Source organism: Lissotriton helveticus, chromosome 8, assembly GCF_964261635.1.
Source record: "Lissotriton helveticus chromosome 8, aLisHel1.1, whole genome shotgun sequence".
Classification (NCBI taxonomy): domain Eukaryota; kingdom Metazoa; phylum Chordata; class Amphibia; order Caudata; family Salamandridae; genus Lissotriton; species Lissotriton helveticus.
In genome coordinates, this window is record NC_136069.1 from 1,730,220,153 (window position 1) to 1,730,236,091 (window position 15,939).

At 47.4% G+C, this 15,939-nt stretch overlaps 1 protein-coding gene across 1 annotated transcript in view; it reads left to right on the top strand.

Moving 5' to 3' along the window:
- LOC144773673 (NXPE family member 1-like) overlaps positions 1–15,939 on the top strand; it is a 233,850-nt gene that overhangs the window by 134,483 nt on the left and 83,428 nt on the right. Inside the window, exon 5 of the mRNA XM_078658827.1 lies at positions 12,120–12,338. Within this exon, the coding sequence (XP_078514953.1) occupies positions 12,120–12,338 (219 nt within the window). The remainder of the gene's footprint in view (positions 1–12,119; positions 12,339–15,939) is intronic.

Sequence of the window (15,939 nt, forward strand, 5' to 3'; positions counted from 1 at the left end):
TCTTTGATATGACCCTTGCTGCATGTTAGTCTGATTCGTGCGAGGCGGATATGCTTGCTGTAAAAGTACTTTAGTTTTTAAATCTTTCGTCTTTTTATCTGATTTTTCCTTCTCTTCTTTATCCCTATTTTCATAGTACTGGGCAGTCGCAAGTATTTGCGCAGTCGTAGAGACAGCCCACGCACTTTCAGAATTTCTTTAATTTACCACTAAGTTCTGGCAACAGATTGTGCACAAATTTATCAACAAATAATCTCTGACCTCCTTCTGTGCTCATATCCTGACCACTATGATCCACGAAAGTCTCCTCGAATCTTGTGAAAAAGTCGGAGACGCTTTCGTCTTTCTTCTGTTTGCACGCGGACAATTTGTCCCAGTTAACGCGCAATGCTGGCATCAAGGTTTTCATTAAATCGATTATTCTACCAGGCAAATTAGCAATTAGGGGTTCTGGTTTGGAACCACCTATTTGTTGACCATCCGCTGCAATTATAGCTGCCCAGTCACCACCTAGGGCAACTGGATGATTCTCTTTACGAATTTTAGCCCAAATTGGTTGCGGTACTACATTACCAAATAGCAGATCTATGTCAGCAAGATTCAATACACAAGCGTCAACTGTTTGAGCCAACTCTTTGTAGTACCCTGCAGGATTTTTACGCGGATCTGGCAAGGCCTGTTTCACTGCTAATACTTCAGCTCGCTTCCATGGAATATGTATCCAGACTCTCTGGAATTGGGCCGGAGCGGCTGCAATACCAAGGTTTGCGTTAGCTTGCACAGCTTCACGCCAAATTGGTGGAACCTCTCTCATTGGGTATTGACGATTTTGTTTCGTACTACGTTTCTCTAATTCTCTCGGTGAACGAAGGGATGAGTCGGTCCTATAACTTAGAACCAGTTCCATCGCTTCTTTTATATTTTGTCCAACTATCATACCTGCAGCAAACTCTTTCTGTACATTAATTAATTCTTCTAGATTTGATTCAGGGTCATCCTCTTCCAATTCCTCACGTAGAAGGAAACACATTTCATCGAACACATATCGTTGTGTCGGTTCATTCCATTGCATAAATGTATCTAATACATCTTGTACATTATATCTTCCAACTTTTGAAACCCATCTAAGAGCAGTGGAATCTAATATTCCTCTTTCTTCAGTACTGGGAAGCTGGCTACGCCTCTGCACAGAGTCAGAGGTAGGAGTCTTAATCAGAGTTTTATAGAAGGGAGATAGAATATTAGAGACAGAATCAGTGATTCTCCGACGAACAGAAAGTGGAGTCATTATATTAGCAGAGGCAGTGAATAGAGTAGCAGTTGGTACAGATAGATTAGGAACAGTAGTAGTAGCAGGCAGAATAGCTTGGGAACTAGCAGGTGTGAGCGACACAGGCATAGGTAAAGAAGCCGGCAACCCTGGAAGAGGGGTTGTCGAAGGAACATGAATATTGACCACAGGAGGTACAGGAACTTGATTCAGGGGAGCGGGAACAGGGACACCAGGTTGTCCAGCAACCGGTAATTGAACATTCGGTATAGGTGGAGCCGTAGCACCCTGTGCATACGGTGGGGGTGATCGTAACAAGTAAGACAACAGGGGATCCTTTTCAGGGTCCTCTACTATCTTAGCCGTACTCGATGGCAAAGCAGGATAGCACTTGTCTATCGCTAAATTACGCTCTCTATTGGCCACCTCCATCGCTTTTTCAGATTCGTTGAGTTGCAGCTGCCTAGCAGACTGTTCTAAAGTCAACTCTTGCTCTTTCTGTTCTTTCTTCAACTTTTTAATTTCTCTTTGTTTAGATTCTTTTCGCCAATAACGGAAAGAATCAAACATTGCCGGCCGGGCTTTCTTCTTAAACAACCTTCTTTCTAGATTATCGAGAACTTCAGGTTCAAAACTACCATGTAGTGGCCAACTAAGGACACCATCTTTCTCTGTGAAGCGGATCCATACCTCGTTATAAGAGATAGGGCCCACACCAAATTTGCAATATAGATCATAAAGGGGAGTTCCAATCGGAGGAACCAAACACGAGTCCTCCAACTGGGAATCACTGTTGCAACTGAAACAAGACAACATACAATTTTTCCGACTTACCATTTTATAATCCGGAACACAAAACAAACAAGACACAAACAGAAAAGATGCGCACTCGAACCAAGAACTTAGGCCTACCAGAACTGACAAATGTATCGATACCTGAACTGAACAGAATGATTATCGTGATAATCTTACAGAACTGAACTGAACTGAGAACTAAAAGGTTTATCCAAACAGGAGCAACCCTCACAAAATAACCAACTAGCTACCACTGAATACTTAACTGAGGCACTGAAGACGTCACCAAGGAGAAACCCGTCACGTCTCGCCGTACTGAGGACTGCACCTCGGGTCCAAGACAGGGCGACGGTCAAGGCAACGGACCACTGCAGCCGTCTGAACGGGAACCCTCGTGGAAGAGAACGTCGGGGCCACTTTTGCGATATGCCGGGATCGATGAAGTGGGGCGCCTCCCTCTGAAATCTTCACACGAAGCTCCTCGAACTCTTCAGGCTTTTGGACCGGTACCGAATGACGTCGCCCCACGTTGGGCGCCAATTGGAGTTCTGGACTTTTTGGTTCCGTCCAGAGGTGTCGGGGAAAACACCCGAAGACCCCGGAGTTCAACCTGTCTCGGTGCACAAACAAACAGAAACACGGGCTTCTCGATGGTGGCGTCAAAGACCAAAGGTTTATTACTGCAGGGACACAGAAGTCACAGAAACTGCACACGGGCAGTGTCTAGGAGCCTGTTCAATTTGTACAAAGAGGGTTGTTCCTTATATACTAAATATTCTGCTCAGGGCAAATTCTTTACATGTTTCCACAGTTCTAAACATTCGTGTCTTAAACAATAAATATTTGGCGTCGTACAGGAATCGTCAACAGTATCTGATGTCAAAACATTACGAATGAGGGGTTCCCACTAGTCCATCATAATCCCATGTCAATTTCTCATTCAAGACCCGGACCGCCTCATCGTAAATTTCGTTACCTCCCCCTAATAAAGGCCCAGAAGGAAAGGAGCAGAGCCAGGTGTAGAAGATAGAAAGACAGGATAAGAGATGTTTGTGGGTCGTAAATGGGCATGGTTACCAGCTTCGGCCGCCTAATCATGATCAGGTCAACGAACACAAGAACCAGTATAGCAGGGCTGGCCTCAGGCTGGGGAGGCAGTTCTTGCCGAGTCATGCTGCCACAGCGTTGCTGGCCTAAGGTGCACGTGTCACTCGCAAGGTGAATCGCCGGCTAAAGCCTACGTGTCCTTAAATGAAAAGAGGTCATTGCGTGTCCATTGACTATGTGAGGGCAAGGAATACAAAATGGCTTCCGTGTTCTAAGATGGATGCCATGGGTAGAACAGAAATGTGTTTGTAACTGGAGTGCTCTTGCTCGTAGCATAGCGAAAACACCAGGATATACTAAATGGATCATTTGCGGTTCACTGATACCAAAATTATGTATTTACGACAATGTTTACAAACACGAATAAAATCGTCACGGAACCTCACTAGCAGTGTCAGTTCGTAACCTGATAATCTAGCACTGGTAAGGTGCTGCGTCTTGGTTCGGTTCATGAGTGTATCCACAGCATGAGGAACCATAACCACTAGCATGTTGTTCATTACTAAACCAGCAGATTGTCGAATGGAGGCTGCAGCTGCGGCCGTAGCTCTCAAGCAACTGGGCAACGCTCTAGCTACCGGATCTAATGTTGATGAAAAATACGCACAAGGGCGTTGTTTATCACCAAATTTCTGTGTCAAAACACTCAACGCACAACCTTCTCTCTCATGGACATAGAGCGTGAATGGCTTACTGTAATCGGGTGTACCCAATACAGGAGCTGAACACAGTGCATTTCGTAATTCAGAAAAACTCTCCTGACATTCGGCAGACCATGGCACTGGACTCGAAACATTTTTCCCAGTCAAAGCTACCAATGGCTTTGCCAAAAGAGAAAAATTCGGGATCCATTGCCTACAATATGAGGTAATACCTAAAAAGGCACGTACTTCTCTCTGCGTGCTAGGAACATTCATCTGTGTAATTGCTTTTATTCTCTCTGGGGTCAACTTCCTTCCCTCCTTTGACAAGAGATGACCTAGGTAGGTCACTTCTTGGCAACAGTATTGCATTTTTGAAGGTGACACCTTGTGATTCAAATTTGACAAATGATGCAATAAAGAAATTGTAGCTGTTTTGCAAGTTTCCTTGTCATCGGCAGCCATTAGAAGATCATCGACATATTGTACTAAAGCAGAACCAGGAGGAAGTACAAATGAGTCTAACTGGCTTTTTAATGCTTGACTATAAATGGACGGGCTTTCACAATAACCTTGTGGAGCACGTTTAAACCTGAAGCTTCGTCCTCCTAAAGAGAAACCGAAGATATCTCTGCTTTCCTCGGCTATCGGAATGCTGAAAAAGGCATTTTTCAAGTCGATAACCGAAAACCATGCTGCTGTAGCAGGAATCAACGTTAACAATGCAGTAATGTCTGGAACCACAGGAAACTGTGGAATCACAATTTTATTAACCTCTCTAAGATCAATTACAAACCTATATACTGGAGGTTTTGTTGGGTCAGTTCGTTTCAGAATAGGCAGTACAGGACTATTACAGACATTACCTCTAGTTTCTTCTACAACGTCTTTCTTAATCAGATCTTGTACTATCAGTAGGAGCGCACGCTCACCTTCACTAGAGATTCTGTATTGTGGAATTCGTGGAAATTTTACATTCGCTTTCAAAGTTACTACATATGGTGGGATTTCTAAAAGACCTACATCATTAGGACCAGTCGCCCAAAGAGTATCAGGGAGAGAACGCAGCTCTGGTGGGAGCGCATCCATCGACAAGTACATTGGAGAGGTGATTCTTTTACCCAACGTAAGCTGTACTCCTTCTGGAGAACAGTACAATGTCGCATATAGGCGTTTTAACAAGTCTAAACCAAGCAGATTTTCATTACAACCTGTCGTCAAAATCAGGGGTGCTTTCAAGTGGCGGGGTCCAACAGAAATAGACAAAGGACCAGAAACAGGGTTGTGAACAGGGGCGCCTGAAAAACCTACTAAAACGTTTGTTGAGCCAGACAAAGGTGCGCCAGGGAGTTTCGCATGTATGATAGAACTTTTTGCTGCACCAGTATCCAACAGAAACGGTTCGACTATACCTGATGTTGCTACTGCGACATAAGGCCCACTCTGATCTACTGGAACTGATACTACTCCCTCTCTTTGTCCATGGCTGTCCTAGTACTCCCTTGGCTGAACTTCCTCACTAGCTTCATAGTAGTCTTCAACATGATACTGTTGAGACCTATTTTGTTGGGCAGATTGTCCATTTCGCTGATCGAAATGATTAGAAGGGCGATCACTTGTCTGTGGAGGCATAGCACCTCGTCCTCGACCTCTAGAGTTTTGTATAGAACTACCACGACCTCTCTGAGCTGTCGCAGCATTATTTTGCGCTAAGACTGGACACTCAGTCTTATAATGGCCTTCCATTTTGCAATAAGCACACTGATTTCATTGGTACTGTGGCCTCTGAAAATTATACTCCGTCTTTTGATATGACCCTTGCTGTGTATTAGTCTGATTCGAGCGAGGCGGATATGCTTGCTGTAAAAGAACTTTAGTTTTTAAATCTTTCGTCTTTTTATCTGATTTTTCTTTCTCCTCTTTATCCCTATTTTCATAGTACTGGGCAGTCGCAAGTATTTGCGCAGTCGTAGAGACAGCCCACGCACTTTCAGAATTCTTTAATTTACCACTAAGTTCGGGCAACAGATTGTGCACAAATTTATCAACAAATAATCTCTGGCCTCCTTCTGTGCTCATATCCTGACCACTATGATCCACAAAAGTCTCCTCGAATCTTGTGAAAAAGTCAGAGACGCTTTCGTCTTTCTTCTGTTTGCACGCGGACAATTTGTCCCAGTTAACGCGTAATGCTGGCATTAGGGTTTTCATTAAATCGATTATTCTACCAGGCAAATTAGCAATTACAGGTTCAGGTTTGGAACCACCTGTTTGCTGACCATCCGCCGCAATTATAGCTGCCCAATCACCACCTAGGGCAACTGGATGATTCTCTTTCCGAATTTTAGCCCAAATTGGTTGCGGTACTACATTACCAAATAGCAGATCTATGTCAGCTAGATTCAATACACAAGCGTCAACTGTCTGAGCCAACTCTTTGTAGTATCCTGCAGGATTTTTACGTGGATCTGGCAAGGCCTGTTTCACTGCTAATACTTCAGCTCGCTTCCATGGAATATGTATCCATACTCTCTGGAATTGGGCTGGAGCGGCTGCAATACCAAGGTTTACATTAGCTTGCACAGCTTCACGCCAAATTGGTGGAACCTCCCTCATTGGGTATTGACGACTTTGTTTCGTACTACGTTTCTCTAACTCCCTCGGTGAACGAAGGGATGGGTCATTCCTATAACTTAAAATCTGTTCCATCGCTTCTTTTATATTTTGACCAACTATCATACCCGCAGCAAACTCTTTCTGAACATTAATTAATTCTTCCCTATTTGATTCAGAGTCATCCTCTTCCAATTCCTCACGTAGAAGGAAGCACATTTCATCGAACACATATCGTTGTGTCGGTTCGTTCCATTGCATAAATGTATCTAATACATCTTGTACATTATATCTTCCAACTTTCGAAACCCATCTAAGAGCAGTGGAATCTAATATTCCTCTTTCTTCAGTACTGGGAAGCTGACTACGTCTCTGCACAGAGTCAGAGGTAGGAGTCTTAATCAGAGTTTTATAGAAGGGAGATAAAATATTAGAGACAGAATCAGTGATTCTCCGACGAACAGAAAGCGGAGTCATAATATTAGCAGAAGCAGTAAATAGAGTAGCAGTTGGAACAGATAGAACAGGGACAGTAGGAGTAGCGGGCAAAACAGCTTGTGAACTAGCAGGTGTGAGCGATACAGGTATAGGTAAAGAAGCCGGCAACCCTGGAAGAGGGGGTGTCGAAGGAACATTAATATTGACCATAGGAGGTACAGGAACTTGATTCAGAGGAGCAGGAACACCAGGTTGTCCAGCAACCGGTAATTGAACATTCGGTATAGGTGGAGCCGTAGCACCCTGTGCATACGGTGGGGGTGACCGTAACAAGTAAGACAACAGGGGATCCTTTTCGGGGTCCTCTACTATCTTAGCTGTACTTGATGGCAAAGCAGGATAGCACTTGTCTATCGCTAAATTACGCTCTCTATTGGCCACCTCCATCGCCTTCTCAGACTCGTTGAGTTGCAGCTGCTTAGCAGACTGTTCTAAAGTCAACTCTTGCTCTTTCTGTTCTTTCTTCAACTTTTTAATTTCTCTCTGTTTAGATTCTTTTCGCCAATAACGGAAAGAATCAAACATTGCCGGCCGGGCTTTCTTCTTGAATAATTTCGTTTCTAAATTATCAAGAACTTGGGGTTCAAAACTACCATGCAGTGGCCAACTAAGGACACCATCTTTCTCTGTGTAGTGGATCCATACCTCGTTATAAGAGATAGGGCCCACAACAAATTTGCAATATAGATCATAAAGGGGAGTTCCAATCGGAGGAACCGGACACGAGTCCTCCAACTGGGAATCACTGTTGCAACTAAAACAAGACAACATACAATTTTTCCGACTTACCATTTTATAATCCGGAACACAGAACAGACAAAACACAAACAAAAGGTGCGCACTCGAACCAAGAACTTAGGCCTACCAAAACGAACAAATATATCGATACCCAAACTGAACCAAATGATTATCTTAACCAGAACAACCAGTGATAATCTTACGAAACCAAACCAAACCAAAAACTAAAAGGGATTATCCAAACAGGAGCAACCCTTACGAAGTAACCAACTAGCAACCACTTAATACTTAACTGAGGCACAGAAGACGTCACCAAGGAGAAACCCGTCACGTCTCGCCGTACTAAGGACTGCACCTCGGGTCCAAGACAGGGCGACGGTCAAAGCAACGGACCACTGTAGCCATCCGAACGGGAACCCTCGTGGAAGAGAACGTCGGGCCACTTTTGCGATATGCCGGGATCGATGAAGTGGGGCGCCTCCCTCTGGAATCTTCACACGAAGTTTCTCGAACTCTTCAGGCTTTTGGACCGGTACCGAATGACGTCGCCCCACGTTGGGCGCCAATTGGAGTTCTGGACTTTTTGGTTCCGTCCAGAGGTGTCAGGGATAACACCCGAAGACCCCGGAGTTCTACCTGCCTCGGTGCACAAACAAACAGAAACACGGGCTTCTCGATGGTGGCGTCAAAGACCAAAGGTTTATTACTGCAGGGACACAGAAGTTACAGAAACTACACATGGGCAGTATCTAGGAGCCGGCTCAATTTGTACAAAGAGGGTTGCTCCTTATATACGGAATATTGGGCTTCAGGCAAATTCTTTACATGTTAGCACATTCCAAAACCTTTGTATCTTAAACAATAAATATTTGGCGTTGCACAGGAATCGTCAACAATATCTGATGTCAAAACATTACGAACGAGGGGTTCCCACTATTCCATCATAATCCCATGTCAACTTTTCATTCAAGACCCGGACCGCCTCATCGTAAATTTCGTTACCTCCCCCTAATAAAGGCCCAGAAGGAAAGGAGCAGAGCCAGGTGTAGAAGATAGAACAGTAGGATAAGAGATGTTTGTGGGTCGTAAATGGGCAAGGCTACCAGCTTCGGCCGCCTAATCATGATCAGGCCAACGGACACGAGAACCAGTATAGCAGGACTGGCCTCAGGCTGGGGAGGCAGCTCTTGCTGAGTCATGGTGCCACAGTGTTGCTTGCCTAAGGTGCACGTGTCACTAGCAAGGTGAATTGCCTGTTAAAGCCTACGTGTCCTTAATTGAAAGAGGTCATTGCGTGTCCATTGACTATGTGAGGGCAAGGAATACAAAATGGCTTCCGTGTTCTAAGATGGATGCCACGGGTAGATCAGAAATGTGTTCATAACAGGAGTGCTCTTGCTCGTAGCATAGCCAAAACACCAGGATATACTAAATGGATCATTTGCGGTTCACTGATACCAAAATTATGTATTTGCGACAATGTTACAAACACGGGTTCAAATCGTCACGGAACCTCAGTGATACAAAGCAGCTTGAACGTGGATCTTCGGGCAACCGGTAACCAATGCAGGGCTTTCAATGCAGTGGAGATGTGGGCTTGTGGCTTTATATGTAAGAGTAGTCTGGAAGCCGAGTTCTGAATCCATTGTAGTATTTTCATAGTCGTTAAAGTTGATCCGTGCTAGAGGCTATCGGCATAATCGACAAGGGAGATGGTAGCCTGGACCTTAAGTGAAAATCCCAGATGGGGGAAGAGTTGTCGCAGAGTTTTTATAATAACAAAGCTTGATCTTGCTAGTTTGTCCACTTGGGCATTCATCGACAGCTTGGAGTCCAGGGTCATTCCGAGGTTTCTTACTTATTTATTTTATTTTATTTAACAGCGTTTTATATTGGGCAATCTCGACCCAAATCAGGTATCAGAGCCCTTTACATAACACCAGTTGCATTACATGAGGACGCATTAATTTTTGTTAGGCACTGGGAGATTAAGTGATTTGCCCAGAATCACAGAATGTTCAGCGTCGTTTCCGAGACTCAAACCCAGTTCCCCAGATTAAAAGTCGATTGCCCTAGCCGGTAGGCCAACTTCTCTCCCAATACTTCCTTCAATACTTTAGGCGGTGATCCCAGATCATCAAACTATACGGCGAGCGGGTCATCATTTTTCCAATCCCCACACATGAGTATTTTTGCTATGGAAGAATTCAATTTGAGATGGCTCCAAGTCATCCACTGATCCACGGCTCTGGGCCAACTGAAAATTGGGGATTTTCCAATGTCTTTGAGGCATTCCAGTTGAAGGAGTATTTGTGTGTCATCTGCATAGTTATAGCACGTGAGGTGAAATTGATTGATCAGTGCTGGTAAAGACTTCATGTAAATGTTGAAAAGCATGGGCGAGATGATAGAACCTTGAGGGACCCCTGCTTTTGTGGAGTATAGTTTGGACGAGAAAGGTGGGGTGTGGATGACATTAGTTCTGTTGTGAATTTAGAACACGGTCCAGTCTAGAGCAGTTCCCTCTATGCCGGCTTCATAGAGTCTTTGTTTCAGAGTGTCATTGTCAACCGTGTCAAAGGCAGCTGAGAGGTCCAATAGGAGTAGCGCAGCAACCCCGTTGAGGTCAACTGTATTCTTCAGGTCATACCAGATGGCAAGTAGGGCAGATTCAGTGCCTCTTCCCGGACGGAATCCTGTTTGGAAGTCTGAGAGTATGTCATTCTCTTCAATGACTTGTGACATCTGGGCGAACACTGCTCCTTATATCAGTTGCCCAGGAAAAGTCCATTTGTAATGGGTCTGTAGTTGTCAGGGTTCAGTGGGTCCAAGTTTGTTTTCTTCCTTAATGGGTGTTTGTATGACTTTTTGAGCCCTTCTGGAAATATTTCAGTACCTAAGGAATTGTTGATGATTCTTCTTACTGCAGTGGCAGCAGAGGTAGTTAGAAGAATTGTCTTGAAGGTTTGTGGTGGACACGGGTCAGAAGGGCTGCTGGCAGGCCTGCTTGCTTTGTCCATAAATTCATCATGTGAGATGTGTTGGAAGGAACAGAGAGGCTGGGTTAGAGTATTCTTGGATTCTAGCTTCGCAAAAGGGTTAGTGCTGATGCTTTGTCTCTGTTTTAAGTACGACTCCAATGTGTCTGCTTTGTCCGTGTAATGATTTGCCAGTTTGTCTGTGAACTCTGTTTTTGCATCAGCGAGAAGGTCGCAGATGGGATGTTTGTTTTTAGCGAGTGATCGAGCATTTTAGTAGACAGTTTAGAGACGTGCTTTGGGGGTAGTGTGACTTTGTCTTGTAGAAGAGTGAGCAGTGTTTTGTGGGCTTGTAGTAGGTGTGTCCTTAGTGTTGGTATTAGATGTATGAGGATAGCAATCGTGTAGCTGTTCTGTATTGTGTTCCTCGTCCAGCAGGCTAAGAAGGCATTTGGATGGGTCTGCGTGTGTAGGTGGTGGAGACGGTGTTTGAGAGTAAGTTGGTTCACTGGTTTGTTTTTGTAGTGTAACCTTGTTGTACAGTAGACATGGAGATGCGAAGCTCTGAAGAGTGGCATGTTGATTATTTGGTTTGTGTCTGTTTAGGGCGGAAGGTGTATGAGTTAGAGGTGGTGGTGCAGCATGTGGGTCATACAGTAAGGTTCTAAATTGTCTAATGGATAGGAGGTGGTTGGAAGAAAGCTGCTGTGGTGCTGTATGTGTGTTAGGTGTGGTGTACTTTGTTTTTGTCCACTATATAGAGAGACAGCATCCTACACTTGGGCCATGCTTGCTCCATCCGGGGAGATGCTGTACACCTCCCATACGTGACCATAGGAACACACTGTGACCTCTGCCATGCTTCCTCTATCCTGTGGGAGGATGTACAGCTCCCATATGTGACCATGGAAACACATTGAGAAGAGCAGCAGAAGGCTGAAGACTGTGACGGGTTCATGGCATCAGGTGAGCCTTGCCAGTCCTTCTCCATCCTGTGAGATGTGCATTACCTAAGAATACAGGGAACAGAGTCTTGAGATAGGGAGAGTGACCCCTGAGCGGTCCATCACCAGAGGGGGTCTCTGCAGCCCCACCTACCATCTGGCTGATGAGGGCCTTGAGAGTGGCCGTCACCTTTCTAAAGAAACAGCAGATAATGGAATCCTATGGCGGTTTCTGGGTGATTTAGGTTTAAGTGGCCCCTGCACAGTGGTACTGTGGAGTGGAGTGAATGTAAAAATAAATTACACATGCATGTCACCGCACCCAAATATTGTGTGCCTGAGCCCATCTACACAAATAGATATTCAGTTCTTACTGCCAATGGATAATAGTTCTATAGATCATATTTAGGGAACAATATTTATGTTGGACAATATTCTGCCATCACCCTACAGAGGGAGGGCTGGTTTCTCACATTTTCAGTAACTTCAATGCATGATTGTTTCATTTTCTCATTTTTGTTGTGATTTTTAACAGGAACTTTAAAGCTTTCTCAAGACAAATGTAGGACCGGGATGAGCTCTCCATTCCCCAGCGGCTTCTTCTTGCAGAACGTGTGGCGGCCGCTCTTCTGCAATATGTCTTCTTATGAGCGGGCGGAGGAGCTGGACCCGTGCGTGAAGGGGAAGCTGATCTACCTCATGGGCGACTCCACCCTGCGCCAGTGGATCTTACACTTCCCAAAACTTGTGCCCGGTAGGTGCCTATGTCTATTGCGACTTGTGGTGGCGAGGTGAGTGGCGAGGTGGTGGTGAGGTGAGTGGCATGCCTCTGTCCCTCTTGACTGGTGGTGGCGAGGTGAGTGGCGTGCTTCTGTCCCTCTTGACTGGTGGTGGCGAGGTGAGTGGTGTGCCTCTGTCTATCGCGACTGGTGGTGGCGAGGTGAGTGGCGTGCCTCTGTCTATCGCGACTGGTGGTGGTGAGGTGAGTGGCATGCCTCTGTCCATCACGACCTGTGGTGGCGAGGTGAGTGGTGTGCCTCTGTCCCTCTTGACTGGTGGTGGCGAGGTGAGTGGCGTGCCTGTGTCTATCGCTACTTGTGGTGGCGAGGTGAGTGGCGTGCCTCTGTCCCTCTTGACTGGTGGTGGCAAGGTGAGTGGCATGCCTGTGTCTATCGCTACTTGTGGCGGCGAGGTGAGTGGTGGGCCTCTGTCTATCGCGACTGGTGGTGGCGAGGTGAGTGGCATGCATCTGTCCATCACGACCTATGGTGGCAAGGTGAGTGGCATGTCTCTGTCCATCACGACCTGTGGTGGCGAGGTGAGTGGCATGCCTCTGTCTATCGCGACTGGTGGTGGTGAGGTGAGTGGCGTGCCTCTGTTCCTCTTGACTGGTGATGGCGAGGTGAGTGGTGTGCCTCTGTCCATCACGACCTGTGGTGCCAAGATGAGTGGCGAGCCTCTGTCCATCACGACCTGTGGTGGCGAGATGAGTTGTGTACCTCTGTCTCTCTTGACTGGTGGTGGCGAGGTGAGTGGCGTGCCTCTGTCTATCGCGACTGGTGGTGGCGAGGTGAGTGGTGTGCCTCTGTCTATCGCGACTGGTGGTGGCGAGGTGAGTGGCTTTCCTCTGTCTATCGCGACTGGTGGTTGTGAGGTAAGTGGCATGCCTCTGTCTATCGCGACTGGTGGTGGCGAGGTGAGTGGCATGCCTGTGTCTATCGCTACTTTTGGTGGCGAGGTGAGTGGTGTGCCTTTGTCTATCGCGACTGGTGGTGGCGAGGTGAGTGGAGTGCCTCTGTCTAGCACTACTTGTGGTGGCGAGGTGAGTGGTGTGCCTCTGTCTATCGCGACTGGTGGTGGCGAGGTGAGTGGCTTGCCTCTGTCTATCAGCGACTGGTGGTGGTGAGGTGAGTGGCGTGCCTCTGTCTATCGCGACTGGTGGTGGCGAGGTGAGTGGCATGCCTGTGTCTATCGCTACTTTTGGTGGCGAGGTGAGTGGTGTGCCTTTGTCTATCGTGACTGGTGGTGGCGAGGTGAGTGGTGTGCCTCTGTCTATCGCGACTGGTGGTGGCGAGGTGAGTGGTGTGGCTCTGTCTAGCGCTACTTGTGGTGGCGAGGTGAGTGGTGTGCCTCTGTCTATCGCGACTGGTGGTGGCGAGGTGAGTGGCTTGCCTCTGTCTATCGCGACTGGTGGTGGTGAGGTGAGTGGCGTGCCTTTGTCTATCGCGACTGGTGGTGGTGAGGTGAGTGGCGTGCCTCTGTCCCTCTTGACTGGTGGTGGTGAGGTGAGTGGTGTGCCTCTGTCCCTCTTGCCTGGTGGTGGCGAGGTGAGTGGTGTGCCTCTGTCCATCACAACCTGTGGTGGCGAGGTGAGTGGCGTGCCTCTGTCTATCATGACTGGTGGTAGTGAGGTGAGTGGCATGCCTCTGTCCCTCTTGACTGGTGGTGGCGAGTTGGGTGGCGTGCCTCTGTCTATCACGACTTGTGGTGGCGAGGTGAGTGGTGTGCCTCTATCTATCTCTGCTTGTGGTGGCGAGGTGAGTGGTGTGTATCTGTCTAGTGCGACTGGTGGTGGCGACGTGAGTGGTGTGTATCTGTCTATTGCGACTGGTGGTGTCAAAGTGAGTGGCGTGCCTCTGTCTATCGCGACTGGTGGTGGCGAGGTGAGTGGCGTTCACCTGTCTATCGCGACTTGTGGTGGCGAGGTGAGTGGTGTGTACCTGTCTATCACAACTCGCGGTGGCAAGGTGAGTGGTGTGCCTCTGTCTATCTCGGCTTGGGGTGGCGAGCTGAGTGGTGTGTATCTGTCTATTGCGACTGGTGGTGGTGAGGTGAGTGGGGTGTATCTGTCTATTACGACTGGTGGTGGCGAAGTGAGTTGCGTGCCTCTGTCTATTGCGATTGGTGGTGGCGAGGTGAGTGGCGTTCACCTGTCTATCATGACTTGTGGTAGCAAGGTGAGTAGCGTGCCTCTGTCTATCGTGACTTGTGGTGGCAAGGTAAGTGGAGTGCATTAGAAGGACCTGAGACGTGCGCATTTCCATGTTGGCCAACCCTACCCATTCAGGCAGTAGGCCACCACTTCAGATGAAGCCCTCTACCATGTACAGATTTCAGCTTTTCTTCCCAACAATTTTTACATGCCTGTGAAGGGTGGAGCAATGCCAGCAACTCGTTAAAATCTGGAGGAAGATGAGTAATTACCAGGAAGCCGGGCCTAGACGTAATTCCCCATTTTTAAAGGTACCTTCAGGGTCCAACTTGCAGTGGCCCATGTTTCCCCACCCTTTGAGTTACTGACGCCCCCGGTTACGAAGCTCTGTGCCACCTTCACGTCCACTCATGATGATCGCCTCAGTGTTTCTTTAATATTTACGTGGTGACATCATTAAGCTTCATATCGTGTTGAACCCTGAAATCCCTTCTCCTTGGTCGTATAATGTTGGCCAGTATGTGACCCCCACTTATAGCGCCACCTTGTGGTAGGTATTGTTAAGAATGGTCACCAGCTTGAGACTGAAAGGTTTATCAGAAGCCTCCTCCACTCCTCAAATTGTATAAAGCGCTCTCTGTTCAGGAAACTGCACCTACAAATGGATAAAGTAGGGGGGCTGAGGAAGAGCAGCGATTGGCCAAAGTGCTAACAGAGAGTTACAGCAGGAAGGGGTGGAGCTAAGTTTCACAGCATGAAGTGGCCGGCTCTTGCAGCAGGAAGGGGAGGGACTGGCTCTTACAGCAGGAAGGGGAGGGGCCAGCTATTACAGCACTAAAGGGAGGGGCTGTCTTTTATAGTAGGAAGGGGAGGGGCTAGCTCTTAGAGCAGAAAGGGGAGGAGCGGCACTTACAGCAGGAGAGAAAGAGGCCAACTCTTACAGCAGGAAAGGGGGGGGGCAGGCTCTCATAGCAGGAAAGGGAGGGGCTAGCTCTTAGAGCAGGAAGCGGAGGAGCTGCACTTAGAGCAGGAGGGGATGAGGCCGGCTCTTACAGCAGGAAAGGGGGGGGCAGCAGGAAGGGGAGGGGCTGGCTCTCACAGCAGGAAAGGGAGGGACTAGCTCTTATAGCAGGAAAGGGAGGGACTGGCTCTTACAGCAGGAAGGGGGGGCAGCCATTACAGCACTAGAGGGAGGGGCTGGCTCTTACAGCAGGAAGGGGAGGGGCCAGAAATCACAGCACTAAAGGGAGGGGCTGACTCTTACAGCAGGAAGGGGAGGGGCTGGCTCTTAAAGCAGGAAGGGGAGGGGCCGGCTCTTACAGCAGGAAAGGGGGGCAGGCTCTTAAAGCAGGAAGGGGAGGGGCTAGTTTTCTCTAAAATGGGTCTGTGTTCCACAAAAGTTGAGGTTTGTGAATCATACAAA